Source organism: Hyperolius riggenbachi, chromosome 2, assembly GCF_040937935.1.
Source record: "Hyperolius riggenbachi isolate aHypRig1 chromosome 2, aHypRig1.pri, whole genome shotgun sequence".
NCBI lineage: Eukaryota > Metazoa > Chordata > Amphibia > Anura > Hyperoliidae > Hyperolius > Hyperolius riggenbachi.
This window is the reverse complement of record NC_090647.1, coordinates 127,762,483-127,782,284: the sequence shown is the minus strand read 5'-3', so window position 1 is coordinate 127,782,284 and position 19,802 is coordinate 127,762,483. Positions and strand designations below refer to the sequence as shown.

General features: G+C 41.3%; 1 protein-coding gene across 1 annotated transcript in view; it reads right to left on the bottom strand.

Annotated features, from left to right (window-relative positions):
- Positions 1-1,138: 1,138 nt before the first annotated feature.
- The window catches only part of LOC137544865 (chymotrypsin-like elastase family member 1), a 31,326-nt gene continuing 12,662 nt past the window's right edge, over positions 1,139-19,802 (bottom strand). The window contains exons 2-8 of the mRNA XM_068265963.1: positions 16,606-16,700; positions 13,318-13,418; positions 10,968-11,093; positions 7,671-7,807; positions 3,710-3,855; positions 3,204-3,353; positions 1,139-1,230 (exon numbers count right to left, since the gene is read on the bottom strand). Of these exons, the coding sequence (XP_068122064.1) occupies positions 1,222-1,230; positions 3,204-3,353; positions 3,710-3,855; positions 7,671-7,807; positions 10,968-11,093; positions 13,318-13,418; positions 16,606-16,700 (764 nt within the window). The 3' untranslated portion in view covers positions 1,139-1,221. The remainder of the gene's footprint in view (positions 1,231-3,203; positions 3,354-3,709; positions 3,856-7,670; positions 7,808-10,967; positions 11,094-13,317; positions 13,419-16,605; positions 16,701-19,802) is intronic.

Here is a 19,802-nt window from a genome sequence, read left to right as displayed (position 1 = left end):
GAGCCGACAGATGAAAGGAGATAAGATTTATTACAGAGACAATGCAACTACTAAAGGCTGCAGTAAGACAGACCACATTAGAACAGGCATCGGAACTTATAGGATAGAAGAAATGAGGCTCAAAATTTTGTTACAGAGTCTCTTTAATACAAATACATTCTTTGAAAATCATACAATGTGATTTCCTGGATTTTTTTTTTTAAATGCTGTCACTCACAGTGGGAATGCACCTACAATGTGAATTTCAGACCCCTCCATGATTTCTAAGTTAAAGAACTTGCAAAATCGCAGGGTGTTCAATTACTTATGTTCCTCACTGTACAACCAGAACCGCTAGTGTATAGCAAGCCTATAGACCTTGCAAGGGATGCAGCCATGGTGGTGACAGAGATGGGGGGGTTGTCTTGATCCAGAAGCCATAAGGGGTCCCGTTGGGGGAGAAGTTTCTTTTCCCTGTCCTGAGAGACTAACAACTAAGGGCACGGAGAGAAAAAAAAAACTTTCTGCACAATTGTTTTAATGACTGCATCTGCTAAGCTACTGACTAGAAATCATACAAAGATTTGAAGACAGTCCCTACTCAGTGTTCAGCAGGCTCTTAAAGACAGCTTCCAGCCCCCAACCCCTCTACACCTTTCCAAGTCCTCTGTACTGTAGTGTAGTGATGCTGGAGAAGTCTGCAGAGTCAGTTCTACTCCATCAGAGATGGACAGAGTGAGTGTAACAAGCTGAGGCTGTGAGCACACTCGTCTGTCGGTTTTCTGTATGCATTTCCTGCACACCATGTGTGTCTGTATGTGTGAAAACATGTACGTTTCATATCAGATGCTAATGTAATTGATAGAGAAAATGCCTGCAGTGCTTCACTTTTGTCTGTTTTTATCTGCATGAGGACAACACATGTAAGTGTGCACTAGTCAATTGAATAGCATTGGTTCTCAGTTTACCTGTACAGAAAGCGAGGGGAGATGGAGGGGCCACAACTAAAGTTTCGCAGGTGGCCCCAGTGATTTCTAGTTACGCCCCTGTATAGTTTATAAGCTTTATAGAACCACATCACCCCAACATGAAGACAGCCTGTTGTCATTTCATAATTCAAAAAAACAGAGCACAGTAAGTGATGTTCAATAATGTCATTTATTAATTATTTTGCTTTGAAAAGTGAGTTCCAGTATTTTCATTTCCAGGTGAGGTCTTGTATGTTTCTCCAATTAAGTGATGTTACACATTCTAAAACAAAGAGAAGATGGAGAAGATAGCATGATTAAAATACAACCAACCCAAAAGTGTCAGTCTGAGGACAGTTCGGGAGATTTATAAAACGAGAATTCACTATAATAAGGTGCATATGTAATGCATGTAAAGCTGTAAAACACCAGATGATTGTTTTGCTATACTAGTGTCAAAGGGGCCGATTCAACTCACTTTTTCTCCTAAGTTTCCTCCAAGAATTATTCAAAATCTTTTGCACTTTGCAATTTAAAAAGTTCCAAAAATTAGGTGAAAAAGTACTGCCAATTTATTCTGTGTGTTTTTCTTGCTTGCTGGTAACTTAAAGGGCATTTTATTTATAATGTGAAAAAAGTGGCGTAGCAATAGGGGGTGCAGAGGTTGCAACCACATCAGGGACAACCCTCAACCACAGTATCAGCTCTTTATTGGTCCTGTGCTGATAATATTCACTTCTATAGCGGCTTTAAATAGTAGTAATCATTAACACACTGTTTCTCCTTCCTTTCTTGCACCTCTGACACTGTGGCTGTCCTGGATTGGCTTTGGTCTGCTGTATCAATTGTTATTTATAAAGTGCTTGGGGGGCCCCAATGTAAAACTTGCACTGGGGCTCACAGCTTCTTAGCTAAGCCACTGTGTGAAAATATTACCTACGAGTAGTGGCGGCTTCACCATAGGGCTTCCCGGGGCTCAAGCCCCAGCTGACATCTTGTCAGCCCCTCTGAAAGCCCCCCCCCCAGTGGCAGAGCTGAGAGCAGGAGGGGAAGGAGGGGCAGCGGGGACAGTGGCAGGGAGGGGGCCAGAACCCCCCTACCTTACCTGGGTCCCCTCCTTCTGCTTCTCTCCCCCTCCATATATCAGCGGCAAGCAGACGGGCGGAGAATTACTCACCTCACTTCTGCTTTCCAAGCGATGGAGCGCAGCGTCACTGTTGCCACAGGTCTCCGCCTTTATTGCTGCTCACTGTGCTTCCACCAACTATACTAGCTATTAGGGGCACTTATACTGGGGACAACTATACTACTTATACTGGGGGCAAATATATTACCTATACTGGGGGCAACTATACTATCTATACTGGGGCAGCTATACTGTGGGCAACTATACTAGCAATACTGGGGCAGCTATACTGTGGGGCAACTATACTACCTATAATGGGGGCAAATATACTACCTATACAGGGTGGCAACTATACTACCTATACTGGGGCAACTATACTACCTATACTGGGGCAACTATACTAGCTACCTAAACTGGGGACAACTTTATTAAATATATTGGGGCAACTATGCTATGTATACTGTGGCAGCTATATTACCTATACTGGTGGAACCTATACTTGGCATTACCTGACGTGGCGCGCTTAGTATGCCGCACTTACTCCTTTCCATTTTTTTTGGGGGGGGGGGCGACTGCCTCGCTGCTGGCCCACCTCTGCCACGTACGGCCATACTGACTAACTGTAAAATCTTAAGAGACGCCAAGCAAAGCTTTTATGAATAAAAAAGGAAGCCACTGAGGAGTTGTCCATCTTATACTGGCAGGCTGGCCCTCAGTTTACCAACTGGCTGGCCATAAATGACAAGGAGGCTTGGTGTTAATTGTCATTGCACATTATGATTGATTCTCCTTAGCCCCTTCCCTCCATTAATGTAACAACTGGGGTACAGAGGCATGCCAAGCATGGTGCCCCTTCTGTGTGGGCCAATAGCAGATGTATGGAATTACCTTCTCCTTTTCCTTTGTGGGAGGGATTATATAGATATGAATGTCAGGCTTATAGGGATATATACATGCATACATGACTAGTTACAGTATCAAACAAATATATGGGGAGAAATGTGTGAGGAGAAGTTGGTCTGTCAATATGAATTTTAGTTATGGTTCAAATAAGGCTGGAAATAAGAAAATATTCAATATAGGTGTGAAAGCTTGCAGACATTGTATATGGATATCAAATGAAAACTTACGCTGTTGATCCAGTCGATGTAAGCGGACACTCTGGTGAACACGGTGGGCTTCTGGTAAGCGTTGCATCCAAATGCATGCACAAAGCTGGCTACACCATGGACCTCGTATGCACCATTAACGAGACAGTTCAGAGGTCCACCGGAATCACCCTGTTATGTGAACACAGAGAGGATAATATCAGTACTAACATTTAAAAGCTATACCATTATTTTAATTAAAGCCTAATTTTTCACACCATCGTAATTAGCTAACGTCTTTGGGCTATATGCAATACATTTTTTCTCCTGAGTTTTTTTGTTTTCAGCCTTTTACAATGGAAAACGTACCAAAAAGTGGGTAAAAAAGTACTCTGAAAACTATTTTAAGTATTCTTTTGCTTGCTGGTGGTTTTAAAGGCACTTTATTGACAAGTTTGAAAATACCACCTAGGAGAAAACCTAAGAGAAAAGGCTAATTGCATATGGGCCCTTGTATTCTGTGTAGTATAGAAAGCTATCGGGCTTACACTGCAGCCAGCCTGGGCTCCATTGCCTCCAGCACACAGCAAGGTGGTCTTCAAAGTGCTGCCCCAGAAGGATCTGTTAGAGCAGGTTGAGTAGTCAACAACGGGCAGAGGAGCCTCCTGGAGGATGGAGGGATAAGATCCATAAGCTGAAAGAAAATGCATCAGCAATATTTTAGCAAGTAAACAGCACCATATTTAGCATTTGTTTTCCATTCTACTTAGTAGCAAAACCTGGGCACAATATTTTAAAACAAGACCAGTAGCATTTATATTGTGCTTTTCTCCTGGCAGACTCTAAGGGCCTTAAAGCTGCAGCCACTTAGGGTGTGCTCCACAGGCAACCAGTGTCATGAGGCCGCTGTGCACTAAGACTCCTTACTGTTTTACACACTGGCTTGAGCCAGGATTCAAACCCTTGTCAAATGCTCAAATCCTACATCAAAGGCAACAGCCTTACCAGTACACTATCCAGCTGGTATAAATATTTAGCTGCCTGTAACATATCCCTTAGGCCTCTTACTCGCTTTCCTGTTTTCATCCACACATTTAGTTATGCGATTCTACCTGATCCGCAGAGACATCAGAATTGCATAGACCCAAATTCCCAATGCATGATTGCCTATGAATTACTAAAACACATTGTGGTTTCTATTCATTATAGTAAATGGAAATCACAACTGTATCAGCGAAAACTGTGTCATAACTGAATGTGGGGAAGGGGTCTAACACTGCAGCAGTTGTATCATGGGAATGTAGAATGTGGATGAGGATGGCTCATGGCTATGGATTAGGCATCTAGCTATGGCTACATCTACACTATATCCTTGAGGGTCTCAACATGTGGTATGTATGTGTACTCCAGGGGTACTCCTGATGGGTTAAGGGGGTTCTTAGGGTTGATAAAGTTCATTAAATGTAAAAGATGTTGTGTTTTACAGAATGAGGCAAAGCTGGCTATCTATATGGGGGTTAACAAGGGACATATCTGGCTATCCATACTGAAGGTGGGGGAGCTAATAAAGGGGCACATCTGGTTATCTATGGGGGGCTAATAATGGAGCATATTTGGCTATCTATACTGGAGGATTATACTGGGGCACATCTAGCTATAAATATGGGGTGGGGGTGGTAATACTGGGGCACATTTGGCTATCAATGGGAGGGGGGGGGGGATAATAATGCATGAACAGTACACAATGTAGCAAAAATCCACCTTTATTTGAGAATCAAATATCATCACCATAAATTGTGATAGGAACATAATTTAGGTTAATTGCATTAATTTTTGGGATAAATGGGAGAACTAGCCAAATAATATTGGAGTTTTTATCTGCAGTATCTGCAAAATTCATGATTTTTTTTTCTTATTCCTCCCACAAAATGCATGGAAAATGAAATGTTCTTGGAAAAAAGCACTGCCTAATGAAAGTCTAGTTTGACTTGAAAAAAACAATATATATATAACTTAGGTGTCATAGGTAGGGATAGCGTTATTGCTGATTAAACAGGGACATAGCTAAAATGTCAAAACTGCTCTGGTCCATAAGGAGGAAATGAGGTCTAGATGTAAAGTGAACAGTGTACTACAAAGTCAGGAGGAGATGGGCTAGTCCAAAACCTGTCGGTTCTGTCAGATATCTACTACCTACTGTAAATGACAGCAGCATAGGAGAAAAGTAATGTATGGCTCATTTTACTCTGGGAGAAACATACTTCTTATTTGTATGTGTTTACATGTACTTAAAATTGGACGAGTTTCGCGATAGTGGTCCTTTAATAAAATATAAATTCTTTTTCTTCAGTGGTACTGTTTATGTTGATACTGTAATTGGTGAAAACAGAGAAATAGTTATAATTCACATTTTTTTCTTCTTTTTTCCCTTTAAAACACATACAAAATAAAATAATTCTTAGCAAAAAGTACCACCCAAAGATGCCTAATTGGTGACAAAAAACAAGGTATAGATCATTTAAGTGTGATAAGTAGTGATAAAGTTATTGGTAAATGAATGGGAGGAGTGTGAAATGTAGGAATATGCTCTCGTTTTTAAAGGATACCCCAGCGGAAATGTGACATAATGAGATAGACATGTGTATGTACAATGCCTAGCACACAGATAACTGTGCTGTGTTCCTTTTTTTCTTTTTCTGCCTGAAAGAGTTAAATATCAGGTATGTAAGTGGCTGACTCAGTCCTGACTCAAACAGGAAGTGACTACAATGTGACCCTCACTGATAAGAAATTCCCCTTTTTTACCTCTTTCTTGCTCTCAGAAGCCATTTTCTGCTAGGAAAGTGTTTTATAGTTGGAATTTCTTATCAGTGAGGGTCACACTGTAGTCACTTCCTGTCTGAGTCAGGACTGAGTCAGCCACTTGCATACCTTATATTTAACTCTTTCAGGCAGAAACATAAAAAAAGGAACACAGCATAGGTATCTGTGTGCTAGGCACTGTACATACACATGTCTATCTCATTATGTCACATTTCAGTTGGGGTATCCTTTAAGGAGAAATAACCTAGGGTAGGGAAGTGTTCAAAACCACAAAATGCAAAGTGACATAATCTTGTTCCCTACCATTGTATCACCGTATAGCATAGGTTAGGCAGAATAATGGACTGCCCTGAAGAATCACAGCTTTCCTCACGCTAAACCTAATAATAAACCTTCTTCTCCAGAATGACATGTTGAGCACATCCTGGTGTACTTGTTGTTTTAAATCCTTAACCAAATACCTGACAGAGGGAAAATCACCGCCAATAATAAAAAAAATGTCAAGTTAACCATCTTGGTATTCTTTTTTTTTTTCTACGCCTTTTTAGAGGAAATTTAAAAGAGAAATTGAAAAAATACGGTGTTTACCTATTATTATTTTAAGATAAAAAGTGCCATTGTACATAATAAACCCTAACTACATTTCCAAATGTATTCTATTTTAATATAAAACTTACACTTTGTTGTTGCTAGAACACATGGTGAAGATATTTAATTTTAAAATAGCGCTGTGTAATGTGTTGGCGCTTTATAAATACAATAAATCAATAAATAAAAATAAAGGTACATTTCCTGTTTCCACTGGCACAGTTTCCGTGCCGAATTCGCAGAGTTTCCCTGCAGGCAAAACGTGCGAGGAAACTCTGCCATAGGGTACACACCGGTCAAATCGCTTGCGCTAGTGATTCGGCCGACATTGCCATCCGAAATGGTGTAGGAGGCTGCCCGCACACCAGGAAGTCTCGCAGACGTGTGCGTGACAAGTGGAAATGGGCCTAAGGGATTCCCTGGTAGTCTGCTGGAACCGTCTCTTCCCCTTAAGGATTTCTAGGTAGTCTAGTTGTACCCCCTCCCTCTTTATGCATTCACTGGTACTCTAGTGGTACCGCCTTTAATAACCCCCTGGTAGTAGTGGTATCCCTTGCCTTTTTAACTAATAGTAGTCTAGTGTTATCTCCCCTCCTTATCCCTGGTAGTGTAATGGTCACTCCCTCCAATCCCCCTTGCAGAGATCAGCGTGACTGCAAGTATTTGTCACCCTTTCTGGTTCCTGTGGCAATGGGCACTGTCCTCCTCTCATTCATACCACCGACCTGTTGTGTCAGCTGATGAGGTTATCAAGCTGGGATCCATTACATGAGAACACAAGAGGCTTGAGGTCTGAATAAGAAAAGGTGAGAGCCAATCACCGCAGGAACCAGGAGGGGTGAGTTATACTTAGCCACCCACACTTCCAGCTGCTACTGAACCAAGCTAGAGAGTTCCAGAGATCAGACACCAGTGTATTACACCCTGGTTAGTGCCCTACTTCTTCCCTGCTGTGATCAGCACAAAAGCATGCTAGTGTGCGGGCTGTGCTCATCAATGCTGCAAACTAAAATTCATTTCCTTCTGGTACAACTGGTGGCAGGGAGGATGTAAATGTACTGTTGTCAGTGCAAAAGTTTTAATTAGTATTCCACTTACTGGTGAGTCTTCCCCATCCACTAATGGTGCAGCTGTGGTTATGAGCCAAGATAGTTCCTTCAGCTGGAAGAGAGGCCAGTCTTACGTAGCTGTTTATAGTAGCGCTGGAAGCCAGATGCAGGATAGCAATGTCATAACTGCAGAGAGAATGACAGACATTTATACATGACAATTTGTCACTCTTGCAGACACTGGTGCACATGACAGGTGCGGGCCCCTGTCTCTGCCACCACGCGGAACCCCTAACATGCAACACCAAAGGGGGAGAGCAAGTGGCCCCTAGTGCTAATCTGTCACTATCGGTACAGCAGTAACCTTTTTATTATTTATGCCATCCATGATATATATATATATATATATATATATATATATATATATATATATATTAGTACATCCTAGGCTTTCTTTGAGTAATTGTTTTCCAAGAATTGGTGTTTTTAGGCATTTGTATGGGAAAATATAAATGTGTAAGGTGCAGAAAATACTTTTTTTTTCCCGCCCTTCCTAGTTTTCATATCACAAGTACCACTATTATAAAGCATCTCAAAGTATATTCTTTGGGTCTTCCTGGTTATACAAATACCATATAAGCCATATTGCATTACTAGTTGGGCATGTAGTGGAACATTATTGCCAGTCTGTGTGTCTGTAGTGATCGGATGCGATCGCTAGGGTGCACAGTTTGGAGACTCCAGTGCTGTACTGAGGTTTCGCTAGGCAACAACACAGCAATGCATCTGAACAGCATTTGGGCCCAAACTGCATAGTGATTGCATCAGATTGCTATAGGTGGCAGATGACTAAAGCAGCAATTATTGAATTTTAACCACTTCGCCATATCTGGACGCATATATCCGTCCAGATAGGCAGTGGTGCTGCAGCCGTGTGGTGCGCGCGATCGGGCGCGCGCCCGCGCGCGCTCCCGCTGCCTTCCGCTGCCCCCCCCCGATCAGTGAATGGGAATGGGAATCTAAGTCCCCGGCAGAAATACCGACTCTTTCTCATCAGAGAGCGTGGTATTTCTGCCCCCAGGAAACGTCTTCTCTTCATTTTAGTTCCTAGATGCGACATCGTTCGCATCCAGGAATTTTTGAATGTCGCCATCTTGTGGCCAAATAGTAAACTGCACCCACATACCTGTATTGAATAAAAAAATACATTATATTACATCTAAAATTAGCTATTTACCTCCCAAACTAAAATTACCCAAATACATTTTTGTATTAAAAAAAAATAAAAAAAATTACAATTAAAAAAAAAAAAAACTACATAAATAGTTACCTAAGGGTCTGAACTTTTTAAATATACATGTCAAGAGAGTATCTTATTAAATTTTTTAAAATTATAAGCTTGTAAATAGTGATGGACGCAAATTGAAAAAATGCACCTTTATTTCTAAATAAAATATCGGCGCCATAAATTGTGATAGGTACGTAATTTAAACGGTGTAATAAGCGGGACAAATGGGCACATAAAATGCATGGGTTTTAATTACTGTAGCATGTATTCATTTTAAACTATAATGGCCAAAAACTGAGAAATAATGATTTTTTTCCATTTCTATCTTAATTTTCCTGTTAAAATGCATTTACAGTAAGGTGGCTCTTAGCAAAATGTACTACCCAAAGAAAGCCTAATTAGTGGCGGAAAAAACGAGATATAGATCAATTAATTTTGATAAGTAGCGATAAAGTTATTAGCGAATGAATGGGAGGTGAACATTGCTCGGATGCATAAGATTTTCGAAGCTGTAGGCTGAAGTGGTTAAATAGGTGAAAGAGAATTGGCAATGAGGGTGCACATTGTCAGATTCCTGGTTATAATCACATTGAAACCCTGGGCCATATGCAATTTACTTTTTCTCCTGTGTTTTCTCCTAGGAGATCATTTTTCTGGGGGGGGTGGGTTTTTTTTCACAATTTTCACATGCACGGGGATGCACGTGCACCCACGGGAGCACGCGCACATGCATGCGCACAGCGGCAGCAGCATTGTCTGACTTATAAAAACGTCCTGGAGCCATTACGAGGCTCTAGCAGAACGTTTTTATAAGTCAGCATGTCATTAAGTGGTTAATTAAAATGTCAGGTTATCAAAATAAACAATTATTTGATGCATGGAAATTTCAGCCAACCAGAACCAGAGATTGAGGGAAATTCCAAATTAGTCAGCCATATTGCATAAATTACTATAGAAATAGAATCTGAAGCTCATAGCTCTCACATCCTGACCAGATTTCTTCTGAAAGACACCTACTCAGCTACAAGCCAGAAGCTACCTTCCCACACGTGGTTCTAGATGCTGAAGAGATGACAGAGAAAGGTTAATATGCCTAACATTCTGGCAATTCACTGTATTCATTTTTCAGCATGACGTTCTGTTAAGATACTAGCAAGAAGTTCTTTTAGAAGCTATTTTTCATGCTATTTTTTTTTCAAGAAGATTACTAGTGTTTTTTATTACTAGTGTGTGTTTTACAGCTACTAAAACAAAAGAGACTAGTTTTTATCCTATTCTACATAACACAACTGTTATAATTTTTTTTTTGAATGTACTTAGAAGAGCCATGATTGCTTGGCTATATAAAGGCCTGATCAGATGGAAGAAAGAAACGCTACTTGGAACTGTTCATATTTTGTATACCGTATATGCTGAATAATAAGCAAATACATTGTTCATATAAAATCAAACACCAAGTGCTCTGATTCATTTCAAGGTAACTCCTCAATCTATAATTACTGTTATAGAGAGTTCAGACCCCGCTATGCCAGATTTATATGATAACAATGCTTTAAAGGATAACTGAAGTGAAGAGAATATGGAGACTGCCATATTTATTTCTTTTTCAACATTTATAATTGCCTGGCAATCCTGCTGATTTATTTGGCTGCAGTAGGGTCTGAATAACACGAGAAACAAGCATGGAGCTAATCTTGTCAGATCTGACAATATTGTCCGAAACCCCTGATCTGCTAAAAGTATTAGAGGCAGAGGATCAGCAGGACAGCCAGGAATTTGGTATTGCTTAAAAGGAAATAAATATAGCAGCCTCCATATACCTCTTATTACAGTTATCCTTTAAATGCTTGATCCTTTACTGAATTAGCGGTCATGCAAATGTAAAGAACTGCTCAGGTTTTTGACAACGTGTGCACATGCGGGAGCGCCCATACACGCTTCTATAATCTTTGTTGACCCATTGATGCCTTGTCACATAAGTCCTGTTACATTTATTTTCCATGTTTTGCAAAATTAAAATTAAATATTGTATTTATATTTTATAAGTTGGTATCGTACCCAGCGACAGCATTTTTGGTGTCCCAGGAAGTATGAATACGGATTGCAGACACAGAGATCTCCTGTTCAGTTCCGTCATTGTTGCTCAGGTCGTGTTCCCCCAACACCACACGATAGGTTTCAGGTCTTAACACAGATAAAGGAATAGTTAGTTTAAATTTTATATATATTACCATTTTATATACTGTATTTAAATCATATTCTCTGTTTCAACCAGTAGTTACCAACAGTTCTTTTTGTTTTATGGGCCCAAAATATATTTTATTTAATAAACAAACTAGTATGACGGAACCCTTTACAGATTCACAATTAGTTGAATTAGCTAAATGTCACTACTTTTCCTGTATGTCTTTATAAACCTCCATTATCCTGCTGTTGGGGCAATGATGCTGCATATCTAAAGGAATACTAAGGATGAAAGCTACGTACCCACATTGAGATTTTTTGGATGATTTTTCCCCCGACCAGTGACTTTCTGCATGACCAGCGATCATGTGACTTGGGTACGTGTATGAGATTAGACGAATTACGCTTTGCGATGAATGGCAATTATGACTGTCACGGCGGATTGGATCTTTAAGATCCCCGATGATGCCAACGCAAAGTGCTGCAATCGTTTGAACTCTTGTTTGCGTCTGTCGTGTGCCATCATGTGACGTTGCGTGCTCCCTCGTTTAGGAGGATGGATTAGGAAAAAGCTTGTCCGTCGGGTTGCATCGCCAAACGTTCCCCCGATCCATCTACCAGAGGGTACAAGCCTTAGGGATGTAGCATTTTTTTTTTACAACCCTGGAACTAATCATGTTGTCATAGCAGTCATAACTTTCTTCTTAGCACTTCCTGTTAGGTAATGTAGCTCACTAGGATGGTTTTTTGTTCAGTATGTCCACAAGATGGATGGATGAATGCAGGCCCGGATTTACATCACCGGAGCCTATAGGCACAGATGTCCTGGCACCTTAGACTTCACCCTTCATGAACCTACAAACCCCCACCAAACTGCACCCACAAGTGTGCTGGCTGCCCCAGCTGTCACCTCTCCCTTACTTCCCTTGCCCATCATAGGTAGCTACTGGTGCCTCTTAGTATTAGGTAGCCATAAGAACCCTCAATATTAAGTAGCTAGAGGTGCCCCCAAGTATTAGGTAGCTAGAGGAACCTCAATATTAAGTAGCTAGAGGTGCCTCCAACTATTAGGTAGCTAGAGAAACCTCAGTATTAAGTAGCTAGAGGTGCCCCTGACTGAAGGGAGATCTCATCAGTGGAATGCCGAGAGCAGAGTGAGTAACCTCTCATTTACACTCTCAGGGCTCTGCATAGGGAAGGCGGGAGAGAGACACTTGAGATGGGAAGTGAGCCACCTTTCCATCATCAGGCGCCTGTAGGCACGTGCCTACAGTGCCTTATGGTAAATCCAGCCCTGGATGAATGTATATAGCTGACATTTAAGGGACTTTCTCAGCTAAAGTTGATTTACACTTTCCTATCATCCAGGAAGCGGAGACCTGAGTCACATCCTATTATTATTGCAGTGCACTCTGTTCTGTTCTCTGGGGAACAAGAAGCTGACATACAGGTACACAGCATCATGCTATGTTTGGAAGAGCACTGACTAGAAGGATTGACATGGAGGAATTTCATGACTTCCACTTCAAGCATTTAAGGTCCCTTTTACACATGCAGGGTATACCTGCGCTGTGTTACCCTATTTTGCTGCAAGGGGCCGCAAAAGCAATAAAAGTCTATGGAGACTTTCACACTTACTGCAGTCCCTTGTGGTGTGCTGGAATTATCCGAGCTGACGCAAGGACAACAGTGCATTACCCTACTCACCGCTCTTAATGCATGGTGCTTGGGGTAATGGTAGGGTAAACGACTGAGCGCATTGCAGCGCACATGTGCGGACCGACAGGAATCCCAGTGATGTATTTCCTGCCCAGCATGGAGTACGTCATTGAGTGGGGGCGGTATTATGCATATGACCCTGTCAGCGCACTCTGCAGCAGGGTCATATGTTTGTAATTTTTCACGTTGCGGTGGGAAGCAGCAGGGGCATCACATCACCACAGCAACACAAAAAAAGATGTAAAACTGGCCTAAAACGGATGGAATGTTTTTTTTCCCCAATTTTACTTTTACATTCGGGTTGTATGGTTGAGTGCTGCTATCTCATTTCGCTCCATAGAGTCCATCTTTTTTTTACACTTATTGTCTGGTGCTACTGGACATTTTTTTTAAAAAACACTTTTGCAATATCTTATAATCTGTTGCAAAGGTCATCTGAGCCTTTTGCAAAAATGTTATTGTGTGATAAGAATAAGCTCCGGCCACTGAACTATGATATTGTTACCTTTCCACGCAGTGAGCGGCAGTCAGGACGCGGTTGGCACGGATGAGGGAGCCTCCGCAGGTGTGGTACCAGCTGCTGCCAGAGATGAACTGGAGAGATACCTGAGAGAGAAAACATTATAATGATGACATTGTATAATCAGTAGCGAATGTGTACTCCTGTCCCATTGGTCCAGAACAAGCGTTCCCTTTGCCCATGGCAATTACCTGCTCACGGTGATCAGGGGGTGGGTGGGCACATTATGAGACACTACAGCAATTGGTTTTGGGTCATACTCTGGGAGACAAGGCTTCCAGCCCAGAGCTAAATGGGTGCACAAAGGTGAATCACAATCTCTCCAAATGGTGGGCTCAGCCTGACAGGGCTCCTGTAAACACAGCTCCCATCCTGCTTTAGGATGCTTGAGTAGGTACTGTACAATGCACTGATGTAGCAATAGCCCCCCTTAAGTCACACCTTACCTGGTCCATGCAGTGGGGCAGGTCCTGACTCCTCTCTCCAGGGCAACTCTTCTCTATGCAGTCCATCTCCTTGTGGCTCCCATCTCTGCACATCATGTGATGTGGATTGGGAGATGCAAATTAAAATATGAAGCTCAGCTGCCACTTCTCTGCTGTATCTTAGGTGGGGGAGGGGGCTACCTAAAACTTGGATCTTGGGGGATTCGGATTTTGGCGGGTGGGAGAAGGAAGGGCAGCCAGCATCAACTAGTTATGCCCCTCATTTAAACAGAATGTGTGTTCCTCCACCATCGCATAATGTATACTTACAAACAAGTGTTGCAGCGGTATAGCGGTACACTGCAGTTTGATTGTGCATGGTAATCATACCATGCACTGTCCTCTATTACCGGTTTTCGGCAGTGGGGGGACAGGGGGGGGCACACACAATGGCCAGGGCAGGATGCAGCGGCAGGCACAGGAACAACGCCGGGGGTAATCAGTCACTGACATTGCCGGAATCCAATCGCTGCATGTACAACTTACTTATTCCTGTTCCTGTGTTCCATCTCCCTGTAACAGCGCCTACATCGTTCCCCCTATCCACGGCCACCTGGAGGAGGAATAGTATTTAACGCCACCAGGATTTTTGCAGGAGCAGGGCACGTTTTACAGCTTTACCCTGCATCCAATTTTCCCAGTGGCTTAATCATATGTATGAGGTAGTGAGGTATTATCATATGTATGAGAGGGGATGACAATAACAGAATACCCAAATAGCTTCTGGTGACCCAGAGCCAGTAGGACCCACAGCCAGTATGACAATTAGAGACAGTGGGTTTTTGTTTTTGTTTCTTTGTTTTCAGGCATGTTGGGGATGACCTACAAGATTTGTCAAGATTTGGCCCTGTGTGTCCTGAGGAGGCGTGCCTAGCACATGAAACAGACCAGGGGCTGTTATTGTACCTGTTATTGTACCTGTTTGCCATGAGTTCAATAAACAGAGTTTGCTTGGAGAGTGCCGGAGTCCGTATCTTCTGTTACTGTTGTGGATTTGCCTCAATGTTTCGGATTCAAAAGGTGCCCATTAAAAGGAACCCAAGGTTTGAGACCTACAAAGCTGCCATATTTATTTCCTTTTAAAACAACACCAGTTGCCTGGCAGCCCTGCTGATCTTTCTGGCCAGTAGTGTCTAAATCACACACCTGAAACAAACATGCAGCTAATCTTGTCAGATTTGTTATAGACATCTTATCTGCATGCTTGTTCAGGGTCTATGGCTTAAAGCGGATGCGAGATGAAAAACTAACTATAACAAGTAACTTGTCGATATATTTTATCTGAAGTTAAGATAGTTTACACAGCAAATCTAGCAGCAAACAGCTTCAATAGTATATGATTACTTCTTCCTGTGAAACAATGACAGCTGCCATGTTCTGCTTGTGATCATTACACACAGGCAAGCTGCTCTGCATCTCCACCCCTCATCCCATGAAAACTTCACTCCCAACTCCTTCTCCCTCCTCCCCTCTGCCTCTGAAATCTCTGGCTAGTAACCTCTTCCTCCTTCTGCCCAGACTGAGCTCCCATAAGCCCTTGCTACATGGGTCTCAGAGTGCCTAGGCGCTGCAGGAGCTGTGGGCGAGGCTTGTTTAGTTTATAGGGAATTAGGGTATTAAAACAAAAAAAAAGTATTTGGCTTGAGGAATGCACTATAAACTATATGTAAGAAACACAATTATGCAATGAGTAAAAGTTTATCTCGGATCCACTTTAAAGTATTAGAGGCAGAGGATCAGCAGAAAAGCCATCCTTGCTTATGGGGCTGGAGGAAGCCGCCGGAATGTAAAAAAAAAAAACGGCCTCATGACTCATCTCTGAGTCTCTTTAAGGCTGGGAGCACACTTGACTTGACATCCTGAGTTGTAATTCTTTACAATGTGTGCATTTTCTCTATCAATTACATTAGCTACTGTAAAAAAAATGTGCGTTTTTCCGCATACTAACACATATGGTGTACAGAAAATGCGTGCAGAAAAACACACACAGAAAACTGACAGACAAGTGTGTCTCTGCCTTAGGGCCTGTACACACTGAAAATCACCAAGGGTAATCACAAATGCAGTGCGATGCAATTGCGTTTTTTTAATCAAAATTCTAATTTGCAATGTATGTGCATTTGCGATGGGATTATGACTTTGCTGAGGCTATCTTTTCCTGGTTTCCTGATTGTTCACCTAAAAAATGCAAGAAAAGTTGCATGCATTGAGTTTTTTCATGTGTTTTTTCAAATGCAGCGCTTTAAAAAGTGTAGCAGTCACTGCAAATGCGTTTTTTCCCAAAAAAAGTATTGCACCACTGTGTACAGGTCATCACGATTTTCTTGAGTTTTCAAGAGACCTTGTGATTTAAAAAACACATGCAATTTTAAAAACGCAGCACAAAGCAGCCAGTATGTACAGGCCCTAAGGGCTGTTTTACACTGAATGTTGAAAAACTGATATATTTTAACTGATCAGTTTGTCTGCAGAAGTGCATTGTGAAAAAGCTTTTAGTTAAAATGAGTAGGTGTGAACTGACCCATAGGGAAACATGGACATTTCCTCCAACTGGGCTGCAGATCAGCAATTGAGTGTACATCAACCCTTTACTGTTTTCTGCAGTTTTTAAAATATATATTTTAAAAAATTGTCAGGTATTATACTGTATTATGAGCTCTATACAAGCTTTTCTTATTGCTATCCATTTTATATACAAGCTTCCTTTACATGATAACAATGCAATGTGCCCCTGTGAGCTTCTATGTATATGAATAGCAGCTTCTGCTGTAGTAGCCTTATGTCTCACCTGCCATGGCCAGGCATTCTTAGCGGAATTGGCTCCTCCCACTACACGTGCATTGTCCTGAGAATCTTCAATGTACTGAACATCAAGGCAGTGTCCTTTAGGAAGAGGTATGAGATACATTTAATGACATGCATTTTCATCATCATTATTGGTTAGTCATTCATCTATGAAGTGAAACTAAATGTTTCCACACACGATACAATAAAATGATCCAATTTTACGGCAATTCAATAAAAAAAATTGGATTTCCTGAAAAATCTAAAGTTTTTTTTGTCATTTGAGCAAGAAATCCGATTGGATTTCCTGTTTTAAGTCAATAAAAGTTGATCGGAAATGGTGGATTTTTCTGATCAATTTTTATGAAAATGTAATGGTGTGTGGTAGATTGTCAATTTATTAATATATACACCCAAGCAATTTTCTCAGAGTTACCAATAACTGTTATCATAATTGGGGGAAAATTGAACATAGGTGTGTGGTACATTGAACTGAACAGATATTTAAAAAATAGTATGGTGTGTGGCCACCTTAACCACTTCAGGACCACAGTCTTTTCGCCCCTTAAGGACCAGAGCCTTTTTCTCCATTCAGACCACTGCAGCTTTCACGGTTTATTGCTCGGTCATACAACCTACCACCTAAATGAATTTTACCTCCTTTTCTTGTCACTAATACAGCTTTCTTTTGCTGCTATTTGTTTGCTGCTGCGAGTTTTAGTTTTTATTATATTCATCAAAAAAGACATGAATTTTGGCAAAAAAATGACTTTTTTAACTTGCTGTGCTGACATTTTTCAAATAAAGTAAAATTTCCTATACATTTGAGCGCGAAAGTTATTCTGCTACATGTCTTTGATAAAAAAAAAACCATTCAGTGTATATTTATTGGATTGGGTAAAAGTTATAGCGTTTACAAACTATGGTGCCAAAAGTGAATTTTCCCATTTTCAAGCATCTCTGACTTTTCTGCGCACCTGTCAGGTTTCATGAGGGGCTAAAATTCCAGGATAGTACAAATACCCCCCAAATGACCCCATTTTGGAAAGAAGACATCCCAAAGTATTCAGTGAGAGGCATGGTGAGTTCATAGAAGATTTTATTTTTTGTCACAAGTTAGCGGAAAATGACACTTTCTGACAAAAAAAAGAAAAAAAAAAAGTTTCCATTTCTTCTAACTTGCGACAAAAAAAAATGAAATCTGCCACAGACTCACTATGCTCCTCTCTGAATACCTTGAAGTGTCTACTTTCCAAAATGGGGTCATTTGTGGGGTGTGTTCACTGTCCTGGCATTTTGGGGGGTGCCTAATTGTAAGCACCCCTGTAAAGCCTAAAGATGCTCATTGGACTTTTGGCCCCTTAGCGCAGTTAGGCTGTAAAAAAGTGCCACACATGTGGTATTGCCATACTCAGGAGAAGTAGTATAATGTGTTTTGGGGTGTATTTTTACACATACCCATGCTGGGTGGGAGAAATATCTCCGTAAATGACAATTGTTTAATTTTTTTTACACACAATTGTCTATTTATAGAGATATTTCTCCCACTCAGCATGGGTATGTGTAAAAATACACCCCAAAACACATTATACTACTTCTCCTGAGTACGGCGATACCACATGTGTGGCACTTTTTTGCACCCTAACTGCGCTAAGGGGCCCAAAGTTCAATGAGTACCTTTAGGATTTCACAGGTCATTTTGAGAAATTTCGTTTCAAGACTACTCCTCACGGTTTAGGGCCCCTAAAATGCCAGGACAGTATAGGAACCCCACAAATTACCCCATTTTAGAAAGAAGACACCCCAAGGTATTCCGTTAGGAGGATGGTGAGTTCATAGAAGATTTTTTTTTTTGTCACAAGTTAGCGGAAATTGATTTTAATTGTTTTTTTTCACAAAGTGTCATTTTCCGCTAACTTGTGACAAAAAATAAAATCTTCTATGAACTCACCATACTCCTAACGGAATACCTTGGGGTGTCTTCTTTCTAAAATGGGGTCATTTGTGGGGTTCCTATACTGCCCTGGCATTTTAGGGGCCCTAAACCGTGAGGAGTAGTCTTGAAACCAAATGTCGCAAAATGACCTGTGAAATCCTAAAGGTACTCATTGGACTTTGGGCCTCTTAGCGCACTTAGGGTGCAAAAAAGTGCCACACATGTGGTACCGCCGTACTCAGGAGAAGTAGTATAATGTGTTTTGGGGTGTATTTTTACACATACCCATGCTGGGTGGGAGAAATATCTCTGTAAATGACAATTGTTTGATTTTTTTTTACACACAATTGTCCATTTACAGAGAGATTTCTCCCACCCAGCATGGGTATGTGTAAAAATACACCCCAAAACACAATATACTACTTCTTCTGAGTACGGCGATACCACATGTGTGACAATTTTTTGCAACCTAGGTGCGCTAAGGGGCCTAACGTCCTATTCACAGGTCATTTTGAGGCATTTGGATTCTAGACTACTGCTCACGGTTTAGGGCCCCTAAAATGCCAGGGCAGTATAGGAACCCCACAAGTGACCCCATTTTAGAAAGAAGACACCCCAAGGTATTCTGTTAGGAGTATGGTGAGTTCATAGAAGATTTTTTTTTTTGTCACAAGTTAGCGGAAAATGACACTTTGTGAAAAAAAAAACAATACATATCAATTTCCGCTAACTTGTGACAAAAAATAAAATCTTCTATGAACTTATCATACACCTAACAGAATACCTTGGGTGTCTTCTTTCTAAAATGGGGTCACTTGTGGGGTTCCTATACTGCCCTGGCATTTTAGGGGCCCTAAACCGTGAGGAGTAGTCTTGAACCCAAATGTCTCAAAATGACCTGTGAAATCCTAAAGGTACTCATTGGACTTTGGGCCCCTTAGCACAGTTAGGCTGCAAAAAAGTGTCACACATGTGGTATCGCCGTACTCAGAAGAAGTAGTATAATGTGTTTTGTGGTGTATTTTTACATATAACCATGCTGGGTGGGAGAAATATCTCTGTAAATGACACATTTTTGATTTTTTTTACACACAATTGTCCATTTACAGAGAGATTTCTCCCACCCAGCATTAGTGTTGGGCGAACATCTAGATGTTCGGGTTCGGGCCGAACAGGCCGAACATGGCCGCGATGTTCGGGTGTTCGACCCGAACTCCGAACATAATGGAAGTCAATGGGGACCCGAACTTTTGTGCTTTGTAAAG